This window comes from Mustelus asterias, unplaced genomic scaffold (genome assembly GCF_964213995.1).
Source record: "Mustelus asterias unplaced genomic scaffold, sMusAst1.hap1.1 HAP1_SCAFFOLD_97, whole genome shotgun sequence".
NCBI lineage: Eukaryota > Metazoa > Chordata > Chondrichthyes > Carcharhiniformes > Triakidae > Mustelus > Mustelus asterias.
In genome coordinates, this window is record NW_027590145.1 from 627,694 (window position 1) to 650,903 (window position 23,210).

At 53.7% G+C, this 23,210-nt stretch overlaps 1 protein-coding gene across 1 annotated transcript in view; it reads left to right on the forward strand.

The window, feature by feature from the left end:
- Window positions 1-23,210, forward strand: part of scyl1 (SCY1-like, kinase-like 1) — a 48,520-nt gene that overhangs the window by 23,959 nt on the left and 1,351 nt on the right. The window contains 10 exon segments of the mRNA XM_078202808.1: window positions 483-655; window positions 1,780-1,887; window positions 3,047-3,160; window positions 5,203-5,358; window positions 7,403-7,591; window positions 8,454-8,529; window positions 13,779-13,970; window positions 14,662-14,774; window positions 16,221-16,529; window positions 20,519-20,600. Coding sequence (XP_078058934.1) covers window positions 483-655; window positions 1,780-1,887; window positions 3,047-3,160; window positions 5,203-5,358; window positions 7,403-7,591; window positions 8,454-8,529; window positions 13,779-13,970; window positions 14,662-14,774; window positions 16,221-16,529; window positions 20,519-20,600 — 1,512 coding nt within the window.

Here is a 23,210-nt window from a genome sequence, read left to right on the forward strand (position 1 = left end):
TCTCCTCTTCCCCCCCCCTCTCCTCTTCCCCCCCCTCTTCCTCTTCCCCCCCCTCTCCTCTTCCCCCCCCTCTCCTCTTCCCCCCCTCTCCTCTTCCCCCCCTCTCCTCTTCCCCCCTCTCCTCTTCCGCCCCCTCTCCTCTTCCCCCCCCTCTCCTCTTCCCCCCCCTCTCCTCTTCCCCCCCCTCTCCTCTTCCCCCCCCTCTCCTCTTCCCCCCCCTCTCCTCTTCCCCCCCTCTCCTCTTCCCCCCCCTCTCCTCTTCCCCCCCTCTCCTCTTCCCCCCCTCTCCTCTTCCCCCCCCTCTCCTCTTCCCCCCCCTCTCCTCCTCTTCCCCCCCCTCTCCTCCTCTTCCCCCCCCTCTCCTCCTCTTCCCCCCCCTCTCCTCCTCTTCCCCCCCCTCTCCTCCTCTTCCCCCCCCCCTCCTCCTCTTCCCCCCCCCCCTCCTCCTCTTCCCCCCCCCCCCTCCTCCTCTTCCCCCCCACCCTCACGTCTGCAGATCAAGGAGCCAGTGGAACGTCAGAACTTCTTTCTGGAGCTGAGCTCGCAGCTGGACACTTTCCCGGAGAACTTTTGCAAGCACAAGATCCTGCCACAGCTCCTGACAGCGTTCGAGTTTGGCAACGCGGGAGCTGTCATCCTGACTCCACTCTTTAAGGTAGGTTCCCCGGCGTCGGCACGTCCGTCCGGTGCTCTGTGCGGCTGCCCTGTGTGTGCGGCAGAGGGCAAAGCCCTGTGACAGTGGGGGGGTGGGGAAGGTGCGGAGTTACACTGACTCACCTTCCTTTTGTGTGGGGGGGAGGGGGGAAACCATAAGACATCGGAGCAGAATGAGGCCACTCGGCCCATCGAGTCTGCTCCGCCATTCAATCATGGCTGATATTTTTCTCATCCCCATTCTCCTGCCTTTTCCCCATAACCCCTGATCCCCTTATTAATCAAGAACCTATCTATCTCTGTCTTAAAGACACTCAATGACCTGGCCTCCACAGCCTTCTGCGGCAAAGAGTTCCACAGATTCACCACTCTCTGGCTGAAGAAATTCCTCCTCATCTCTGTTTTAAGGGAGTGTCCCTTTAGCCTGAGGTTGTCCCCTCCGGTTCTAGTTTTTCCTACTCGTGGAAACATCCTCTCCACGTCCACTCTATCCAGGCCTCGCAGTATCCTGTAAGTTTCAATGAGATTCCCCCCCTCATCCTTCTAAACTCCAACGAGTGCAGACCCAGAGTCCTCAACCGTTCCTCATACCACAAGCTCTTCATTCCAGGGAATCATTCTTGTGAACCTCCTCTGGACCCTTTCCAAGGCCGGCACATCCTTCCTTAGATACGGGGCCCAAAACTGCTCTCAATACTCCAAATGGGGTCTGACCAGAGCCTTATACAGCCTCAGAAGTACATCCCTGCTCTTGTATTCTAGCCCTCTCGACATGAATGCTAACATTGCATTTGCCTTCCTAACTACCGACTGAACCTGCACGTTAACCTTAAGAGAATCCTGAATCCCAAGTCCTTTTGTGTTTCTGATTTCCTAAGCATTTTCCCATTTAGAAAATAGTCTATGCCTCTATTCCTCCTTCCAAAGTGCATAACCTCACACTTTTCCACATTGTATTCCATCTGCCACTTCTTTGCCCACTCTCCTAACCTGTCCAAGTCCTTCTGCAGCCCCCCTGCTTCCTCAATACGACCTGTCCCTCTACGTATCTTTGTTGACGAGTAGATAACCGGATTAGGAGTGCTGGCTTCAAGGGGGTGTTATGTTTCGCTGCTTTCTCCGCAGGTAGGGAAGTTCCTCAACACAGAGGAATACCAACAGAAGATTATCCCTGTCGTGGTGAAGATGTTCTCCTCCACAGACAGAGCGATGCGGATCCGCCTCCTTCAGCAGGTCTGTGCTTTTGCCTCGATTTGTATTTGTAAAACTGCACCTGTTCAAATCCCCTCTGCACCCCCCACCCCCCCCCCGGCCCCCCGGCTCCCAAATCTCTGCGGCCCCCTTGTTCATCCCTGCTCTGTAACCGTTCCGTCACTGGGAGGGTGTGGGGCACATGCCTTCAGCTGCTCGGGGTCCTAAGCTCTGCAATTTCCCATCCAAGGTGTGCGTGGCCAGAGAATCTTCCCCCGCGCCCCCCCCCATAAGAATCTGGAATTTCAAAATAAAAGGCTAGAGCTGAAACTAGACTGAAACTATCATCGGGGTGGCACAGAGGTTAGCACTGCTGCCTCACAGCGCCAGGGACCCGGGTTCAATTCCCGGCTTGGGTCTCTGTCTGTGTGGAGTCTGCATCTTCTCCCCGTGTCTGCGTGGGTTTCCTCCGGGTGCTCCGGTTTCCTCCCACAGTCGGAAGATGTGCAGGTTAGGTGGATTGGCCATGCTAAATTGCCCCTTAGTGTCCAGAGATGTGCAGGTTAGGTGGATTGGCCATGCTAAATTGCCCCTTAGTGTCCAAAGATGTGCAGGTTAGGTGGACTGGCCATGCTAAATTGCCCCTTAGTGTCCAGAGATGTGCAGGTTAGGTGGATTGGCCATGCTAAATTGCCCCTTAGTGTCCAGAGATGTGCAGGTTAGGTGGATTGGCCATGCTAAATTGCCCCTTAGTGTCCAAAGATGTGTAGGTTGGGTGGATTGGCCATGCTAAATTGCCCCTTAGTGTCCAGAGATGTGCAGGTTAGGTGGATCGGCCATGCTAAGTTGCCCCTGCGTGTTGGGGGATTGTCAGGGTAAATACGATAGGGCCTGGGTGGGATTGCGGTCGGTGCAGACTCGATGGGCCAAATGGCCTCCTTCTGCACCGTAGGGATTCTATGAATGAAAATAAACCCCTGCCGATGCACATGCCGCGCTCACGGGGCTCCACGCCGGAATATGGCGTCCGCAAAGGGGTCGTGGCCTCGGGTCCCGGAATGAGGCGCCGAACCCGTGACCCTTCGGGGATCGGGCGGCTGCTGTCCGTCAATCGGAAGATCGTCGTCGGCGGGAGGGGGCAGCATTTTGTGCGCGCACAGTGCGATCCCGGGAGCTTGACCGACTTTGTGCCCTTTTTCAGATGGAGCAGTTCATCCAGTACCTGAACGAGGCGACGGTGAACGCCCAGATCTTTCCTCACGTGGTCCAGGGCTTCCTGGACACCAATCCTGCCATCCGGGAGCAAACGGTCAAGGTTAGCATTGGCGGCGATATTTGTTGACCGGGGGCAGCGGCGGTGAGTGGAGGTGGGGGTCATGGCGTGGCGTGGACTGGTAGCGGAACCGTGCCCGCCCTCGATGCGGGGCAGGTGGGGGGCAACTTCACCCTATCGGGGACTGGCGACGATTATCCCGTCAAAAATGACTTAACTGGCGTCATCACTGGGTCTGTGATCTCTCTACCTCGTTCCCCATGCTCCTTGAGAGTTTCTTTTCCCATGGGAATGGGCGTGAGAGCCCCTTGGGAATTGATTTCGGAATCAACACAGCAGGAAGGAGTGGCGAAGAATAATACCGCACAAGAACAGGCCCTTCGGCCCACCAAGCCTGCACCCGTTCCTCATTTAGACCTACCACTTATTGCCCATACGTGGTTTCTATTCCTCCGTTCGCCTCCCGTTCATGTGTCGATCAAGATACACCTTAAGTGTTGCTAATGTGCCCGCTTCCACCACCACTTCTGGCAGCGTGTTCCAGGGCATCATGATCAGCACGGGCTTGGAGGGCCGAAGGGCCTGTTCCTGCGCTGTATTTTTTTGTTTAACAGGCTTTGGATCTACAATGGGACAAGGGCGCCGCTGGCTGGGTACAGCATTCATTCCCCCATCCCTAATTGCCCCCTTGAGAAGGTGGTGGGTGAGCCGCCATCTTGAATCCGCTGCAGGCCCCGTGTGGTGTAGGTACACCCACTGTGCTGTTAGGGAAGGAGTTCCAGGATTGTGATTGGTTATCAGTCAGTCCCCGTGTGTGGTGTAGGTACACCCACGGCGCTGTTAGGGAGGGAGTTCCAGGATTGTGATTGGACATCAGTCAGTCACCGTGTGTGGTGTAGGTACACCCACAGTGCTGATAGGGAAGGAGTTCCAGGATTGTGATTGGATATCAGTCAGTCCCCGTGTGTGGTGTAGGTACACCCACAGTGCTGATAGGGAAGGAGTTCCAGGATTGTGATTGGATATCAGTCAGTCCCCGTGTGGTGTCGGTACACCCACATTGCTGTTAGGGAGGGAAGTTCCAGGATTTGGAGCCAAGTGAAGGATAGTTCCCGAGACGGGGTGAATCGGGCCTCGGTCGCAGACTGTGATCCGGGGAAACGTCGGGGGGGGGGTGGTTTCGAACCCACCCCTCCACCACCTGCTGAGGTCTGTTATGGTACAGGTTAGAAACTTCAGCGTGTTTTCTGGAACCGCCTGGATCACAAGTTTTGCCCCTTGAATTTGGCGAGGATGAGCATGGGATGTTTGGATAAAACCCTTCGAACAAGTTCAACACAGCAAAGACTACTGCTCACGTGATACCGGAAATCGAGTCCTTTGGTTGAAGTCTGCAGTTCGCCGGATTCACTCCCAACGGTTTGAAAACAAGGCAGCGAAAACACCAGAGAGACTCTGGTCCGTCCCCGAACAACAGCGGGAAAGCTCTTCAGGAAAACAGGATCTTGGGCTCAGCGAACCCACAGAATTTTCGAAACAACAGGCAGACTTCAACCAAAGGACTCGATTTCCAGTATCACGGGAGCAGTAGTCTTTGCTGTGTTGGAATGTTTAAAGGGTTTTATCCACGGAAGGTTTTGGCCTTGATTGGAACGTTGTAGATATCTTTGTTAAGGGTTATACATTAATCAGGATGGTTTGTAATTGATAAATGTTCTTGCTGATTTTCTTACTATACATGTTAACTATATTCTTAAATAAACTTTGTTTGATGAAAGCAACTCCTCTTTTAGCTTGCTGTCCCTTCTCGAACTCAAACCTGCAGCTCCAAACTGAACACGAAAGGGAAAAACTGTCCAAAAAACGCCCTCGTAACCATGTCGGATGATAAAACTAATCCCAGAGTGAACACATTTAAGCCACTTAAGTAGCAATTAAAGGATGCGTCGTAGTCAGCCCGGCAACATAATGATATCAGCTAGAGCTGAGAAACTCCGACCAAGAGAGCTGCAGAGATCATGATTTTAAAAAAAAAACATCTCTTTAAAGGTACACTAACGTCTCCGCTCCTTTTTTGCTTCCAGTCGATGCTACTGCTCGCCCCCAAGTTGAACGACAGTAACCTCAATCTTGAGTTGATGAAGCACTTTGCCCGGCTCCAAGCCAAGGACGACCAGGGCCCCATTCGCTGCAACACCACCGTCTGCCTGGGCAAGATCTCCTCCTATCTCAATGCCAATGTGAGTCCCCCGGGGAGTGTGTCAGTATCTGCAGAGGGATTCCCCCTGGGGAGTGTGTCAGTATCTGTAGAGGGATTCCCCCGGGGAGTGTGTCAGTATCTGTAGAGGGATTCCCCCGGGGAGTGTGTCAGTATCTGTAGAGGGATTCCCCGGGGAGTGTGTCAGTATCTGTAGAGGGATTCCCCCGGGGAGTGTGTCAGTATCTGTAGAGGGATTCCCCCTGGGGAGTGTGTCAGTATCTGTAGAGGGATTCCCCCGGGGAGTGTGTCAGTATCTGTAGAGGGATTCCCCCTGGGGAGTGTGTCAGTATCTGTAGAGGGATTCCCCCGGGGAGTGTGTCAGTATCTGTAGAGGGATTCCCCCGGGGAGTGTGTCAGTATCTGTAGAGGGATTCCCCCGGGGCGTGTGTCAGTATCTGTAGAGGGATTCCCCCGGGAGTGTGTCAGTATCTGTAGAGGGATTCCCCCGGGGCGTGTGTCAGTATCTGTAGAGGGATTCCCCCCGGGGCGTGTGTCAGTATCTGTAGAGGGATTCCCCCGGGGAGTGTGTCAGTATCTGTAGAGGGATTCCCCCTGGGGAGTGTGTCAGCCTTTCGGTCACGCCTCTGCCGGGGGGGGCGCTGAGTTCCGTGGGGGGAGTGCGGTCTTCAGTATTTGTCACGTGGAGGCCAAGACGGTGTCGCAAACCCTCGGCCCCGGGGATGGCTCATCGAAGACCAAATGCTGGGATCTGGCCTTAACTCTGGTGGGGCTGGAGTGCGATGCAGTCACAGGGCAGCAATCAGGAACATGAACCGTGGCTGATTGTCTGTCTCTGTCCCTCTCTCTCTCTCTCTCCCCTCGCCCACAATGTTTGAGCCTAGTGCTCCCTGAGCACAATGAGGCAACCAGGACACTCTAGTTCACTGTCTGCAGGGTATTCCTGTAAACATGTCAGTATCTGTAGAGGGATTCCCCTGGGGAGTGTGTCAGTATTTGTAGAGGCATTCCCCCTGGGGAGTGTGTCAGTATCTGTAGAGGGATTCCCCCTGGGGAGTGTGTCAGTATCTGCAGAGGGATTCCCCCCGGGAATGTGTCAGTATCTGCAGAGGGATTCCCCCTGGGGAGTGTGTCAGTATCTAGAGGGATTCCCCCGGGGCGTGTGTCAGTATCTAAAGGGATTCCCCCGGGGAGTGTGTCAGTATCTGCAGAGGGATTCCCCCTGGGGAGTGTCAGTATCTGTAGAGGGATACCTGTGGGGGGGTGTGTCACAATCTGTAGAGGGATTCCCCGGGGAGTGTGTCAGTATCTGCAGAGGGATACCTGTGGGGGGGTGTGTCAGTATCTGTAGAGGGATTTTCCCCCCCCCCCCCCGGGGAGTGTGTCAGTATCTGTAGAGGGATACCTGTGGGGGGGGGGGGGTGTGTCAGTATCTGCAGAGGGATTCCCCCCGGGGAGTGTGTCAGTATCTGTAGAGGGATACCTGTGGGGGGGTGTGTCAGTATCTGTAGAGGGATTCCCCCCCGGGGAGTGTGTCAGTATCTGTAGAGGGATACCTGTGGGGGGGTGGTGTGTCAGTATCTGCAGAGGGATTCCCCCCGGGGAGTGTGTCAGTATCTGCAGAGGGATTCCCCCCGGGGAGTGTGTCAGTATCTGTAGAGGGATTCCCTGGGGAGTGTGTCAGTATCTGTAGAGGGATTCCCTGGGGAATGTGTCAGTATTTGTAGAGGGATTCCCCCCGGGGCGTGTGTCAGTATCTGTAGAGGGATTCCCCCGAGAATGTGTGTATTTGTAAGCATTTTGCAAGCTGATTTCGCCAAGTTTCTACGTGGTTTAATATTGACTGATGCAAGCACAAATTCAAATTAAAGGTGCTCTCTTTTTTCCCCCACTGTCCCCCTCACCTCCATCCCCTTCGCTCCTCTCTGCCCCTCCCTCTCTCTCTGCCCCTCCCCTCTCCTCCTCTCGCTGTCCCTCCCTCCTCCCCCTCACTCCACCTCCCTCTCCCCCTCTCTCTCTCTCTCTCTCTCCCTCCTCCCCTCTCTCCCCACTCCCTCTCCCTGCAGACGCGGCACAGAGTTCTTATCTCCGCCTTCTCCCGAGCGACAAAGGATCCGTTTGCCCCCTCCAGGGCGGCTGGCGTCCTGGGTTTTGCTGCCACCCACCATTACTATTCAGTCACCGACTGCGCGTACAAAATCCTCCAGGTTCTCTGCCCGCTCACAGCAGATCCTGACAAGAATGTCCGAGATCAGGTACGTGGGACCACTCGTCTCCGTGAGAGATTGAGTCGGCTGCCTTTTATATTCTCTGGAGTTTAGAAGAACGAGAATGTGATCTTATTAAAAGGTTAACTTGTGCTCGATGGGGGAGCAGCTGAGTGGCCCTTGCTCCTGTTTTGGAGATTCTAGACCTGGGGGGTGGTCACAATCTCGGTGAGGGAGTTGGCCGTTTTGGGACTAGGATGAGGAGACATTGCTTCACCCGGGGAGGGAATCGGCCATTTTGGGACTGAGGTGAGGAGACATTTGTTCACTCGGGGAGGGAGTCGGCCATTTTGGGACTGGGATAAGGAGACATTTGTTCACTCGGGGAGGGAGTGGGCCATTTTGGGACTGGGATGAGGAGACATTTCTTCACCCGTGGAGGGAATCGGCCATTTTGGGACTGAGGTGAGGAGACATTTGTTCACTCAGGGAGGGAGTCGGCCATTTTGGGACTGGGATGAGGAGACATTTGTTCACCCGGGGAGGGAGTCGGCCATTTTGGGACTGACGTGGGGCGACGTTGCGTCACTCAGAAGATTGGCCCGACCAGCAGAGCGGGGGATTTGAATTCAATTTTTAAAAAAAGATATCGAATTAAAATTCTACCCACGAACATGAAACGATCATCATAAAAACCCATCTGGGTTCACTGATGTCCCCTTTCGGGAAGGAAATCTGCCGTCCTTACCCGGTCCCGCCTACGTCTGTGACTCCAGACCCGAGGTGGGGAACCGGGGAGTGTAGCGGCCACCAGCACCTTCCCGCGTGGCTCCCTCCCGCTGGTCTCCTATCAGGCTTCCTCCTCACCCTACAACCCAGCTGTGGTTCACTTTCTCCCGTCTCTCCTCAGGCGTTCAAGGCCGTGCGGAGCTTCCTGACAAAGCTGGAGATGGTGTCGGAGGATCCGTCCAAACTCCCGGACGTGGGTAAGTCGGGAAGTGGGCTTTGGATTGGACCTCGGGGTCTGTACTCGATGGAGTTTCATACAATCATAGAACACCCTACAGTGAAGGAGGCGGCCATTCGGCCCATCGAGTCTGCACCGACCACAATCCCACCCAGACACTATCTTCATAACCCCATGCATTTACCCTGCTGTCCCCCTGACACCAAGGGGCAATTTAGCATGGCCAATCCCCCTAACCTGCACATCTTTGGACACTAAGGGGCAATTTAGCATGGCCAATCCCCCTAACCTGCACATCTTTGGACACTAAGGGGCAATTTAGCATGGCCAATCCACCTAACCTGCACATCTTTGGACACTAAGGGGCAATTTAGCATGGCCAATCCCCCTAACCTGCACATCTTTGGACACTAAGGGGCAATTTAGCATGGCCAATCCACCTAACCTGCACATCTTTGGACACTAAGGGGCAATTTAGCATGGCCAATCCCCCTAACCTGCACATCTTTGGACACTAAGGGACAATTTAGCATGGCCAATCCACCTAACCTGCACATCTTTGGACACTAAGGGGCAATTTAGTATGGTCTATCCCCCAAACCCACATGTCTTTGGACATTAAGGGACAATTTGCATACATACAATTCCTGCAGTACAGAAGGAGGCCATTCGTCCCATCGGGTCTGCACCAACCACAATCCCACCCAGGCCCTATCCCCGTAACTCCACCTATTTACACTGCTAATCCCCCAACACTAGGGTCAATTTAACATGGCCTATCAACCTAACCCGCACATCTTTGGACTGTGGGAGGAAACCGGAGCACCCGGAGGAAACCCACGCAGACACGGGGAGAACGTGCAGACTCCGCACAGACTGTGACCCAAGCCGGGAATTGAACCCGGGTCCCTGGCGCTGAGAGGCAGCAATGCTAACCACTGTGCTGCCCCAGAAGGATGGGGGCGGGGGGGGGATCTCATTGAAACTTCCAGAATACTGAGAGGCCCTGGATAGAGCGGACGTGGGGAAGATGTTTCCATCAGTCGGGGAGACTGGGATCCGAGGGCACGGCCTCAGAGTAAAGGGACGATCCTTTAGAACCGAGATGAGGAGGTATTTCTCCAGCCGGAGGGTGGGGGTGAATCTGTGGAATTCGCTGCCACAGAGGAGGCCGGGTCACTGAGTGTATTGGAGACAGAGAGAGATAGGTTCCCAATTGGTGAGGGGGTCAAAGGTCACGGGGGAAAAAGGTGGGAGAATGGGGTTGAGAAACCTATCAGCCATGGCGGAGCAGACTCGATGGGCCGAATGGCCTAATTCTGCTCCGATATCTTATGGTATCGGACCCGGGTCCCTGGAGCTGAGAGACAGCAGTGTAACCACTGTGCCACCCATAGGATTTAATACCTTCTGCTATCTCGATGGTGCTTTCGCATAGACGAAGCTATGGGAGCCAGCGATTATTGAGGGAGCTGAGACTGTTATCTCTGGCGGGTGGCAGTTGCGCTCTTTTTGTCCCCCTGCCTCCTTCCTTTATACCTATGATGATACATCAATATTTCCCACGATAGGATCGGTCCGAGGTTGTCCAAACCATCAGATTTAAATTCAGTAGGTTCTTGGTATCTCAAGCGCCTGGTTCAAATTGATTGGCTAAATTCAAAATCCTGTTGTCTTGGTAACACTGCTGCTTGGCCTTTCGATATAAATGTTTCAGTTTGGGTTCTCTGTGTACTCGCAGAGTAACTCTCTAAGCACAGCCTCTTAAAGGGACTGTAGAAGGGGGTTTCCTCTCGAGGCTAAGTGTTTACTGAAGCCACGACACAGACTCAAAAAGCAGTGTACTGATCTTGGAGACGTGACTTTAAAGTAAAGTTTATTTATCAGTGCCACAAGTAAGGCTGACATTAACACCGCAATGAAGTTACTGTGAAATTCCCCTAGTCGCCACACACTCCGGCGCCTGCTCGGGTCAATGCGCCCTAACCAGCACGCCTTTCGGACTGTGGGAGGAAACCCACGCAGACACGGGGGAGAGCGTGCAGACTCCGCACAGACAGTGACCCCAAGCCGGGAATCGAACCCGGGTCCCTGACGCTGTGAGGCAGCAGCGCTAACCCACTGTGCCACCTCCATTATTGAACCATGGGAGAATGGGAAGACCCCGCACTCAGGGTAAAGAATGCGGGCGGCCGGACATCAGTCCCAAGAACAATGCCCCCCCCCCCCCTGTGAAGGCGATTATACGTTTACCAAAATCCATATTGCCCACCTTTCGGGTGGGCATTATCCAGCGGGCATTAATACAAATCAGTCAGTAGTCATCCTGTCGTCAACTCCAGCCAACAACAATACACATCCTGACCTCGTGGGGTTTCATTTGTTATTATATTACGGATGTTACCTCCCTTCTGTTGTCCAGCATACATGGGACGCTGGACAGTGAAACGATTCCCACCGAATTGAACCCACGTGACTCTCGTCCGACCCTGAGAAATTCTTCATGTCTGCTCACCGCCTGCGTTATCTCCCGGAGTTGTATGACATAGAACATAGAAAAACTACAGCACAAACAGGCCCTTCGGCCCACAAGTTGCGCCGGTCATGTCCCTACCTACCTAGGCCTATATATAAGCTTACCTATAACCCTCAATCCTATTAAGTCCCATGTACTCATCCAGAAGTCTCTTAAAAGACCCTATCGAGTTTGCCTCCACCACCACTGACGGCAGCCGATTCCACTCACCCACCACCCTCTGAGTGAAAAACTTACCCCGAACATCTCCCCTGTACCTACCCCCCCAGCACCTTAAACCTGTGTCCTCTCGTAGCAGACATTTCAGCCCTGGGAAAAAGCCTCCGAGAATCCACCCGATCTATACCTCTCAATATCTTGTACACCTCTATCAGGTCACCTCTCATCCTTCGTCTCTCCAAGGAGAAAAGACCGAGCTCCCTCAGCCTATCCTCATAAGGCATGCCAACCAATCCAGGCAACATCCTTGTAAATCTTCTCTGCACCCTTTCAATCATTTCCACATCCCTTCTGTGATGAGGCGACCAGAACTGAGCACAGTACTCCAAGTGGGGTCTGACGAGGGTCTTATATAGCTGCATCATTATCTCCCGACTCCTAAACTCAATCCCTCAATTGATGAAGGCCAGCACACCATATGCCTTCTTAACCACCCCCTCTACCTGCGAGGCTGATTTTAGAGTCCTATGGACCCGGACCTCAAGGTCCTTCTGATCCTCTACACTGCTAAGAGTCTTACCCTTGATATTATACTCCTTCATCCCATTTGACCTACCAAAATGGACCACGACACATTTATCTGGGTTGAAGTCCATCTGCCACTTGTCCGCCCAGTCTTGCATCCTATCTATGTCACGCTGCAGCTTCTGACATCCCTCCAACCTATCCACAACACCACCAACCTTTGTGTCGTCGGCAAACTTACCAACCCATCCCTCCACTTCCTCATCCAGGGCATTTATGAAAATGACAAACAGCAAGGGTCCCAGAACAGATCCCTGGGGCACTCCACTGGTGACCGACCTCCATTCAGAAAAAGACCCGTCTACAACCACTCTCTGCCTTCTGCAGGCAAGCCAGTTCTGAATCCACAAGGCAACAGCCCCTTGGATCCCATGCCCTCTCACTTTCTCGAGAAGTCTTGCATGGGGGACCTTATCGAACGCCTTGCTGAAGTCCATGTAAACCACATCTACCGCTTTTCCTTCGTCAATGTGTTTAGTCACATTTTCGAAGAACTCCACCAGGCTCGTAAGGCACGATTTGCCTTTGACAAAGCCGTGCTGACTACTTTTGAGCATACTAAACTTCTCTAAATGTTCCTAAATCCTGTCCCTCAGGATCTTCTCCATCAACTTACCAACCACTGAGGTTAGACTCAACGTTCGGGTAATTTCCTGGGCTATCCCTATTCCCTTTCTTGAATATAGGAACCACATCCGCAATCCTCCGGAACCTCTCCCGTCTCCATCGACGACGCAAAGATCATCGCCAGAGGCTCTGCAATCTCTTCCCTCGCCTCCCACAGTTACCTGGGATACATCCCATCCGGTCCCGGCGAATTATCTATCTTGATGCTATTCAAAATTTCCATCACATCCTCTTAATGTCCACATACTCAATCCTTTCAGTCCGCCTCAATCCTGTAGTACAACCACCCAGGTCTTTTTCCACCGTGAATACCGAGGTAAAATATTCATAAAGCACCTCTGCTATTTCTTCCGGTTCCGTACAGACTTTCTCACCTTCACATTTTATAGGTCCTATTCCTTCACATCTCATCCTTTTACTCTTCACATATTTATAGAACGCCTTAGGGTTCTCCTTAATCTTACCTGCCAAGGCCTTCTCGTGACCCCCTTCTGGCTCTCCAAATTTCCTTCTCAAGTCCCTTCCTACAAGCCGTATACTCATCTAGATCCCCATCATCGCCTAGCTCTCTGAACCTTTTGTACGCTTTCCTTTTCTTTTTGACTAGGATCAGCACAGCTTTCGTGCACCACGGTTCCCGTAACCTACCAAAACCTCCCTGCCTCATCGGAACGTTGTCATGACCCTGTTCATAAGGCTGGCGTTGGTAGCCATCTTGTTCCCGATCACCGCCTGATAGCATCACTGCTTTCCGGTCGAACCATTGTTCCTTCTCTCTCCCACCAGGGCCTTGCTGTATTGTGTCACTGACTGACGTTTCACAAAACGTAACCAAAAGCAAAACGCGTCCATCTTGTAAATTCAAACTGCTTGTTTTAAATGAGAAATATTTGTTAACCGTACAGAGCTGTCTTCTGTGGCAACAGTCCTGGCTGGCTTGCGTTCCCGTAAGTCCAAGATCATTCATTCTGTAGTTAGTGTTCTGTTAGTGTTGCTAAATCTAATGTTGTGTTAATTAGCACCCTCCCCACTACCGGGACCACGCAATGCTTTCCCCCCCCCTCTTCCCCCTAGCATTTTACCATTCTGACAAACACCAAGTCCTAACTTCCAACCTCCCAATCTACAGTTACCCTACCCAACCACGCAAGCTCCCAACACGTCAACCAGACGCTCCAGTAATGCGGGAGCACTGCCGTGCCTGAGGGGTGGTCTTTCAGCCGAGACTCGCAGTACAGGCCATACTCTCTCGCGCCCCCGTTACAGCGAGATGTCGATGATTTATTTTGGGACCTTGCGCGAGGATCCAGGGCTGTTTTGCTGCCTTGTCTCAGCGTTTGTCTTTTTTTTCCTTCCTGCAGAGAAAGACGTCAACTCGGCTTCCTCTGGGCCCAGTGGGGCCATGGCCAGCAGCTGGGCTGGCTGGGCCGTCACTGGGGTCTCGACCCTCACGTCCAAGTTCATCCGAGGGAGCCCGGCGCCGGGGGGCCAGCCGGCGGGAGGACAGGCCACTGAGGGAACCGTCTCTGGAGCCAGCCCGGAGAGCAAAGAAGGTGCGCTTGCTGCCTGCGTTTCCCGTGTGGCTTGGCTGTCGGTGTTCGACTGTGTCCAACTGCTTTTATATAGCTATGTACACAGATTGGGGGGGGGGCGGTGGGGTGTGTATACGCACGTGTGCGTATGGGCAGTGGCGCACACACAGGCGTGTGTACAGGGGGAAAGGCATGCGGGGAGAGAGGAGGGGGCTTGGTCGCGTGTGAGAGGAGGGGGCTTGGTCACGTGTGAGAGGAGGGGGCTTGGTCGCGTGTGAGAGGAGGGGGCTTGGTCGCGTGTGAGAGGAGGGGGCTTGGTCGCGTGTGAGAGGAGGGGGCTTGGTCGCGTGTGAGAGGAGGGGGCTTGGTCGCGTGTGAGAGGAGGGGGCTTGGTCGCGTGTGAGAGGAGGGGGCTTGGTCGCACGCACGTGTTTTACGTTTTTTAGTTTATTTTTCAGTGTCACAAGTAGTCGCGAGCGACGGGGGGGTGTCAGAGACAGAGAGGGTTGCGTGCATGGATTTCACTCCCATGTTTAGTGGTCGAGGGGTTAGCATCAACATATAAGGGGGCGAGGGAGAGTTATATTGACGGCGTTGTGTGAAGCAGGGTGGGAGGGCATCTCCGGACCCGTGTTAGTGAGCCTCAAGGACCCGTGTTAGCGAGCTGCAAGGACCTGTGTGTCTGACCCGCTGTGCCGTGTATAACCGACAGATGACCAACACGGCCCCGCAGCCCTACCCGTCGCAGCAACCCCCACGGAGGCGCCGGCGGAGACGGAGGACGCGACAGACCGGTGGGACGATGAGGACTGGGGCAGTCTGGAGGTGGGTAAGCTGCCGGGGGCACCCGCGGGGCGAGCGACAACGCACTGGGGGGAGCAGGGCACCGCACGGAGCTGGGACCTCAGGGCCGTGCTTGCTGAGGCGGTTAGGGGTATGGGGATCACCCGTGATGGCTGCAACTGTTTAACCGCAGTGCGGCCTGCGCTGGGGGTGGTCTGGCTGGGCGGCGGGGGGTGGGGAGAGCAGGCTGTGGGAAGGGGGGGAGCGCTGTTACTGAGGCTGACAGGAGAGTCAGCTGATGGGTGCAGAAGTATCGAACCGTCCATCTCTGGATTGAGGGTGGCACAGTGGGTTAGCGCTGCTGCCGCACGGTGCCAGGGACCCGGGTTCGATTCCCGGCTCGGGTCACTGTCTGTGTGGAATCTGCACGTTCTCCCTGTGACTGCGTGGGTTTCCTCCGGGTGCTCCGGTTTCCTCCCACAGTCCAAAGATGTGCGGGTTAGGTGGATTGACCATGCTAAATTGTCCCTTAGTGGCGGGGGGGGACTAGCAGGTTAAATAGTGGGAATAGGGCCTGGGTGGGATTGTGGTCAGTGCAGACTCGATGGGCCAAATGGCCGCCTTCTGCACTGCAGGGATTCTATGATTCAATGAGTTAATAGAACATAGAACAGTACAGCACAGAACAGGCCCTTCGGTCCACGATGTTGTGCCGAGCTTTATCTGAAACCAAGATCAAGCTATCCCACTCCCTATCATCCTGGTGTGCTCCATGTGCCTATCCAATAACCGCTTAAATGTTCCTAAAGTGTCTTACTCCACTATCACTGCAGGCAGTCCATTCCACACCCCAACCACTCTCTGCGTAAAGAACCTACCTCTGATATCCTTCCTATATCTCCCACCACGAACCCTATAGTTATGCCCCCTTGTAATAGCTCCATCCACTCGAGGAAATAGTCTTTGAACGTTCACTCTATCTATCCCCCTCATCATTTTATAAACCTCTATTAAGTCTCTCCTCCGCCTCCTCCGCTCCAGAGAGAACAGCCCTAGCTCCCTCAACCTTTCCTCATAAGACCTACCCTCCAAACCAGGCAGCATCCTGGTAAATCTCCTCTGCACTCTTTCCAGCGCTTCCACATCCTTCTTATAGTGAGGTGACCAGAACTGCACACAATATTCCAAATGTGGTCTCACCAAGGTCCTGTACAGTTGCAGCATAACCCCACGGCTCTTAAACTCCAACCCCCTGTTAATAAACGCTAACACACTATAGGCCGCCTTCACAGCTCTATCCACTTGAGTGGCAACCTTTAGAGATCTGTGGATATGGACCCCAAGATCTCTCTGTTCCTCCACAGTCAGAGTTTGGTTTGGAAAGACAGGCTCTCTCTCGCTTTGTGTTAATGGGAGCCTGCTTGTGACACTAATATACAAACTTTAAAAACAAAACTTTTATTTTTAATAAACGTTCCTGGATTTCAGAATATCTCCAGGACTGAGAACAAGGAGGCCAGCCCCGTGGCTTCAGAGTGGGACAGTGCAGGCTGGGGACTGGAGGATAGCTGGGAACCCGGGGAGAAGGCAGCTTCGACCGCCCCAGAACAGGACAACTGGAACACGGAATGGGGCAACGAACTCACAATCGGTCAGAGCAAGACCCTGAAGGCGAAGGCGTCAGTTAGCGGGCCGGAGGTTCGGCCGTCCAGCGACTACAACTGGGATGGTGCAGCAGGCACCAAGAAACACGACGACTTCTTCACCACTGTCGCACAGACACCCGCAGCAAAACAGGTAACACCGTCCCCCATCAAACACTCCCAGGACAGGTCCAGCACGGGGTTAGATACAGAGTAAAGCTCCCTCTACACTGTCCCCATCAAACACTCCCAGGACAGGTACAGCACGGGGTTAGATACAGAGTAAAGCTCCCTCTACACTGTCCCCATCAAACACTCCCAGGACAGGTACAGCACGGGGTTAGATACAGAGTAAAGCTCCCTCTACACTGTCCCCCATCAAACACTCCCAGGACAGGTACAGCACGGGGTTAAATACAGAGTAAAGCTCCCTCTGCACTGTCCCCCATCAAACACTCCCAGGACAGGTACAGCACGGGGTTAGATACAGAGTAAAGCTCCCTCTACACTGTCCCCCATCAAACACTCCCAGGACAGGTGCAGCATGGGGTTAGATACAGAGTAAAGCTCCCTCTACACTGTCCCCCATCAAACACTCCCAGGACAGGTACAGCACGGGGTTAGATACAGAGTAAAGCTCCCTCTACACTGTCCCCCATCAAACACTCCCAGGACAGGTACAGCACGGGGTTAGATACAGAGTAAAGCTCCCTCTACACTGTCCCCCATCAAACACTCCCAGGACAGGTACAGCACGGGGTTAGATACAGAGTAAAGCTCCCTCTACACTGTCCCCCATCAAACACTCCCAGGACAGGTACAGCACGGGGTTAGATACAGAGTAAAGCTCCCTCTACACTGTCCCCCATCAAACACTCCCAGGACAGGTACAGCACGGGGTTAGATACAGAGTAAAGCTCCCTCTACACTGTCCCCCATCAAACACTCCCAGGACAGGTACAGCACGGGGTTAGATACAGAGTAAAGCTCCCTCTACACTGTCCCCCATCAAACACGGGCGGCACGGTAGCACAGTGGTTAGCACTGCTGCTTCACAGCTCCAGGGACCTGGGTTCGATTCCCGGCTCGGGTCACTGTCTGTGTGGAGTTTGCACATTCTCCTCGTGTCTGCGTGGGTTTCCTCCGGGTGCTCCGGTTTCCTCCCACAGTCCAAAGATGTGCGGGTTAGGTTGATTGGCCATGCTTAAATTGCCCTGTGTCCTGGGATGCGTAGGTTAGAGGAATTAGTGGGTAAAATATGTAGGGCCTGGGTGGGATTGTGGTCGGTGCAGACTCGATGGGCCGAATGGCCTCTTTCTGTGCTGTAGGGTTTCTAAGATTCTAAGGTACAGCACGGGGTTAGATACAGAGTAAAGCACCCTCTACACTGTCCCCATCAAACACTCCCAGGACCGGTACAGCACGGGGTTAGATACAGAGTAAAGCTCCCTCTACACTGTCCCCCATCAAACACTCCCAGGACAGGTACAGCACGGGGTTAGATACAGAGTAAAGCTCCCTCTACACTGTCCCCCATCAAACACTCCCAGGACAGGGACAGCATGGCGTTAGATACAGAGTAAAGCTCCCTCTACACTGTCCCCCATCAAACACTCCCAGGACAGGTACAGCACGGGGTTAGATACAGAGTAAAGCTCCCTCTACACTGTCCCCCATCAAACACTCCCAGGACAGGTACAGCACGGGGTTAGATACAGAGTAAAGCTCCCTCTACACTGTCCCCCATCATACACTCCCAGGACAGGTACAGCACGGGGTTAGATACAGAGTAAAGCTCCCTCTACACTGTCCCCCATCAAACACTCCCAGGACAGGGACAGCATGGCGTTAGATACAGAGTAAAGCTCCCTCTACACTGTCCCCCATCAAACACTCCCAGGACAGGTACAGCACGGGGTTAGATACAGAGTAAAGCTCCCTCTACACTGTCCCCCATCATACACTCCCAGGACAGGTACAGCACGGGGTTAGATACAGAGTAAAGCTCCCTCTACACTGTCCCCCATCAAACACTCCCAGGACAGGTACAGCACGGGGTTAGATACAGAGTGAAGCTCCCTCTACACTGTCCCCATCACACAGTACCTATGCTGACGCGGTGCCAGTGAAGCCACTGGGGGGAGTGTCTGAGTAATATGGGCCAATGCTCTGGTAGAATGTAAGGTATAAAATTCTTCCGAGGCCTGGCAGGGTGGTTACTCAGTAAATGTTTGCTCGGCTGGGAAGTGGAGAGCGCTGGGGCAGTGTCTCAGGATGAGGGGGCCAGCGTTTTAGGACTGGGATGAGGAGGGATTCTTCACCCAGAGAGTGGTGAAACTCTGGAATCCTCTGACCCAGGGGGCCGAGAATCGGTCTGCGATTCCTTCTTTTTGCATGTTCAGGATTGATGGATTTTTGAACACACATCAAGGAAAATGGGGCTTTATTATTTATCCTTTTACGGAGGGGGGAGTGCGTGGGAACGGCACTGGGCAAGGCCCTAAATGTCCCCTGAGTGTCTCGCTCGGCCCATTTCAGAGAGGGAGAGTTGAGAGTCGTCCGCATTGCTGTGTGTGGGGACTGGCACGGTGGCACAGCGGGTTAGCACTGCTGCCTCACAGCGCCAGGGACCCGGGTTCGATTCCCAGCTTGGGTCACTGTCTGTGCGGAGTCTGCACGTTCTCCCCGTGTCTGCGTGGGTTTCCTCCGGGTGCTCCGGTTTCCTCCCACAGTCCAAAGATGTACAGGTTAGGTGGATTGGCCGTGCTAAATTGCCCCTTCGTGTCCGGGGGACCAGCTAGGGTAAATAAAGAACAAAGAAAATTACAGCACAGGAACAGGCCCTTCGGCCCTCCAAGCCTGCACCGACCATGCTGCCTGACTGAACTAAAAACCCCTACCCTTCCAGGGACCGTATCCCTCTATTCCCATCCTATTCATGTATTTGTCAAGACGCCCCTTAAAAGTCACTATCGTATCCGCTCCCACTACCTCCCCCGGCAGCGAGTTCCAGGCACCCACCACCCTCTGTGTAAAACATCTGCCTCGTACATCTCCTTTAAACCTTGCCCCTCGCACCTTAAACCTGTGCCCCCTAGTAATTGACTCTTCCACCCTGGGGAAAAAGCTTCTGACTATCCACTCTGTCCATGCCCCTCTTAATCTTGTAGACTTCTATCAGGTCGCCCCCTCAACCTCTGTCGTTCCAGTGAGAACAAACCAAGTTTCTCCAACCTCTCCTCATAGCTAATGCCCTTCATACCAGGCAACATCCTGGTAAATCTTTTCTGTACCCTCTCCAAAGCCTCCACTATCCTTCTGGTAGTGTGGCGACCAGAATTGAACACTATATTCCAAGTGCGGCCTAACTAAGGTTCTATAAAGCTGCAACATGACTTGCCAATTTTTAAACTCCCAGCATGATGTTATAGGGATAGGGCCTGGGTGAGATTGTGGTGGGTGCAGACTCGATGGGCTGAATGGCCTCCTTCAGCACTGTAGGATTCTGAGTGACATGTAGGCCAGACCGGGTAAGGACGGCAGATTTCCTTCCACCTAAAGTGAGTGAACCAGATGGGTTTATTTTTTTACGACAATCGATGATAATTGTTACTGTTTCCCCATGACTGAAACTGGCTTTATAATTCCAGATTTCTATTAACGGAATTTAAACCTCCCCATATCCTGTGCTGCACACTCAAAGGTGTCGTCTTTCAGATGGGTCCAGAGAGGTTCTTCTCCCACCCCGAGCCCCATCCACCCATCCATAGAAGCGCAGGAAAGTTACAGCAGAGGCCAGTTGGCCCATCTTGTGCCTGTCAGCCTGAGGACACTCGGTGGGGAGGGCACCCTATCCAATCTCCCCTTTAGCCAACGTCCACCGGTGTCCTTTCAAAAGAAAAATCCCCTCCCCGTGATTACGAGCGTCGTTGCCTGTGGGATCTTGCTGTGCACAAAATGGCTGCCGCCTTTACCGCGCCACCAAGGCGGGGAAGGGGCGACAACGGCCTCCACAATGTGCGTCTCCAGCTGCAAAAGTGCTTCACCCGTCTTCCCCCACGCCCCAAATTCAGCGGCGTACATCGGTAGGGATTTATCTACGCGGGTTTGAGGTGAGTTGTCTAATCGTCTGTGATTCCCTAGAAAAGCGAGGATGCCTGGATCGCGGACAGCACAGCCGGCTGGGACACGGAGGATAACTGGGAGTCTGTAGAGGCCGAGCAAGGTGAGTCGGGCCCCCCGTAGCGGGGAAGGCGCGGGCAGATTGTTTGACGGACGTAGAGAGACGCGCGCGCACGCACCCTGAGCTCCTGTGGCCTTGTCCGTCGGTGGAATGCCATGTTTGCAAAGTCTCAAACTGGGGGCATCCAGCTCTGGGGAATTTCCCACTCACCAGAGCCCCCAGATAACGGAGTCCACACCGCCCTCCCCCAGTACCCACAGGAGAATGGAGACTGCACCCCACCCCCGTCCGCCCCCACAGGAGAATGGGGGGGGGGGGGGGGTCGCTGAATGAAATCGGGATCTAGTCTTATCTGGTCTCAGGCTCCCAGCTGTTCCTCCACCTCCCAGTCCATGCAGCAGCGGGGCGGGGGGGTGGGGAGGGTGGAGGGGCAGCAGACACATGGGGAACACCACCACCTGCAAGTTCTGTGTGGGTTTCCTCCGGGTGCTCCGGTTTCCTCCCACAGTCCAAAGATGTGCGGGTTAGGTTGATTGGCCATGCTAAAATTGCCCCTTAGAGTCCTGGGATGCGTAGGTTAGAGGGATTAGCGGGTAAATATGTGGGGGTAGGGCCTGGGTGGGATTGTGGTCGGTGCAGACTCGATGGGCCGAATGGCCTCTTTCTGTACTGTAGGGATTCTATGATTCTAAGTTTCCCCTCCGAGCCACTCACCATCCCGACTTGGAAATATATCGGCTGTTCCTTCACTGTGGCTGGGGTCAAAATCCTGGAACTCCCTCCCTAACAGCACTGTGGGTGTACCTACACCACACACGGGGACTGACTGATGTCCAATCAAAATCCTGGAACTCCCGCCCTAACTGCACTGTGGGTGTACCTACACCACACGGGGACTGACTGATGTCCAATCACAATCCTGGAACTTCCACCCTAACAGCACTGTGGGTGTACCTACACCACACGGGGACTGACTGATGTCCAATCACAATCCTGGAACTCCCACCCTAACAGCACTGTGGGTGTACCTACACCACACGGGGACTGACTGATGTCCAATCACAATCCTGGAACTCCCACCCTAACAGCACTGTGGGTGTACCTACACCACACGGGGACTGACTGATGTCCAATCACAATCCTGGAACTCCCTCCCTAACAGCACGGTGGGTGTACCTACACCACACACGGGGACTGACTGATGTCCAATCACAATCCTGGAACTCCCTCCCGAACAGCACTGTGGGTGTACCTGCACCACACACGGGGACTGACTGATGTCCAATCACAATCCTGGAATTCCCTCCCTAACAGCACTGTGGGTGTACCTACACCACACACGGGGACTGACTGATGTCCAATCACAATCCTGGAACTCCCTCCCTAACAGCACTGTGGGTGTACCTACACCACAAACGGGGACTGACTGATGTCCAATCACAATCCTGGAATTCCCTCCCTAACAGCACTGTGGGTGTACCTACACCACACACGGGGACTGTCTGATGTCCAATCACAATCCTGGAACTCCCTCCCTAACAGCACTGTGGGTGTACCTACACCACAGGGGGACTGCGTTTGGTTCAAGATGGCGGCTCACCCTCCACCTTCTCAAGGGGCAATGTTGGGCCCGGCCAGTGAGGCCCAAAATCCTGGGAATGAATTTTTGAAAAGTGCGAATCAGGTTGCAGTCTCTGCCAGGGCAGGGGTGACACAGTGGGTTAGCACTGCTGCCTCACAGCGCCAGGTACCCTGCTTCGATTCCCGGCCTTGGGTCACTGTCTGTGTGGAGTCTGCACGTCCTCCCCCCGTGTCTGCGTGGGTTTCCTCCGGGTGCTCCGGTTTCCTCCCACAGTCCGAAAGACGTGCTGGTTAGGAGCTAAATTCTCCCTCAGTGTTACCCGAACAGGCGCCAGAGTGTGGTAAATAAACTTAAACTCAAAACTTAAACTTAAAACAGTGCTGCTGCAATAAAGTTCAAGTTTATTTATTGATCACAAGTAGGCTGACATTAACACTGCAATGAAGTTACTGTGAAAATCCTCTAGTCGCCACACTCCGGTGCCTGTTCGGGTACACTGAGGGAGAATTTAGCATGGCCAACCCACCTAACCTGCACATCTTTGGACACTAAGGGGCAATTTAGCATGGCCAATCCACCCAACCTACACATCTTTGGACACTAAGGGACAATTTAGCATGGCCAATCCACCCAACCTACACATCTTTGGATATTAAGGGACAATTTAGCACGGCCAATCCACCTAACCTGCACATCTTTGGATATTAAGGGGCAATTTATCATGGCCAATCCACCTAACCCGCACATCTTTGGACACTAAGGGACAATTTAGCATGGCCAATCCACCTAACCTGCACATCCTTGGACGCTAAGGGGCAATTTAGCATGGCCAATCCACCTAACCAGCACATCTTTGGGCACTAAGGGACAATTTAGCATGGCCAATCCACCTAACCCGCACATCTTTGGACACTAAGGGACAATTTAGCATGGCCAATCCACCTAACCTGCACATCTTTGGACACTAAGGGACAATTTAGCATGGCCAATCCACCTAACCCGCACATCTTTGGACACTAAGGGACAATTTAGCACGGCCAATCCACCTAACCTGCACATCTTTGGATATT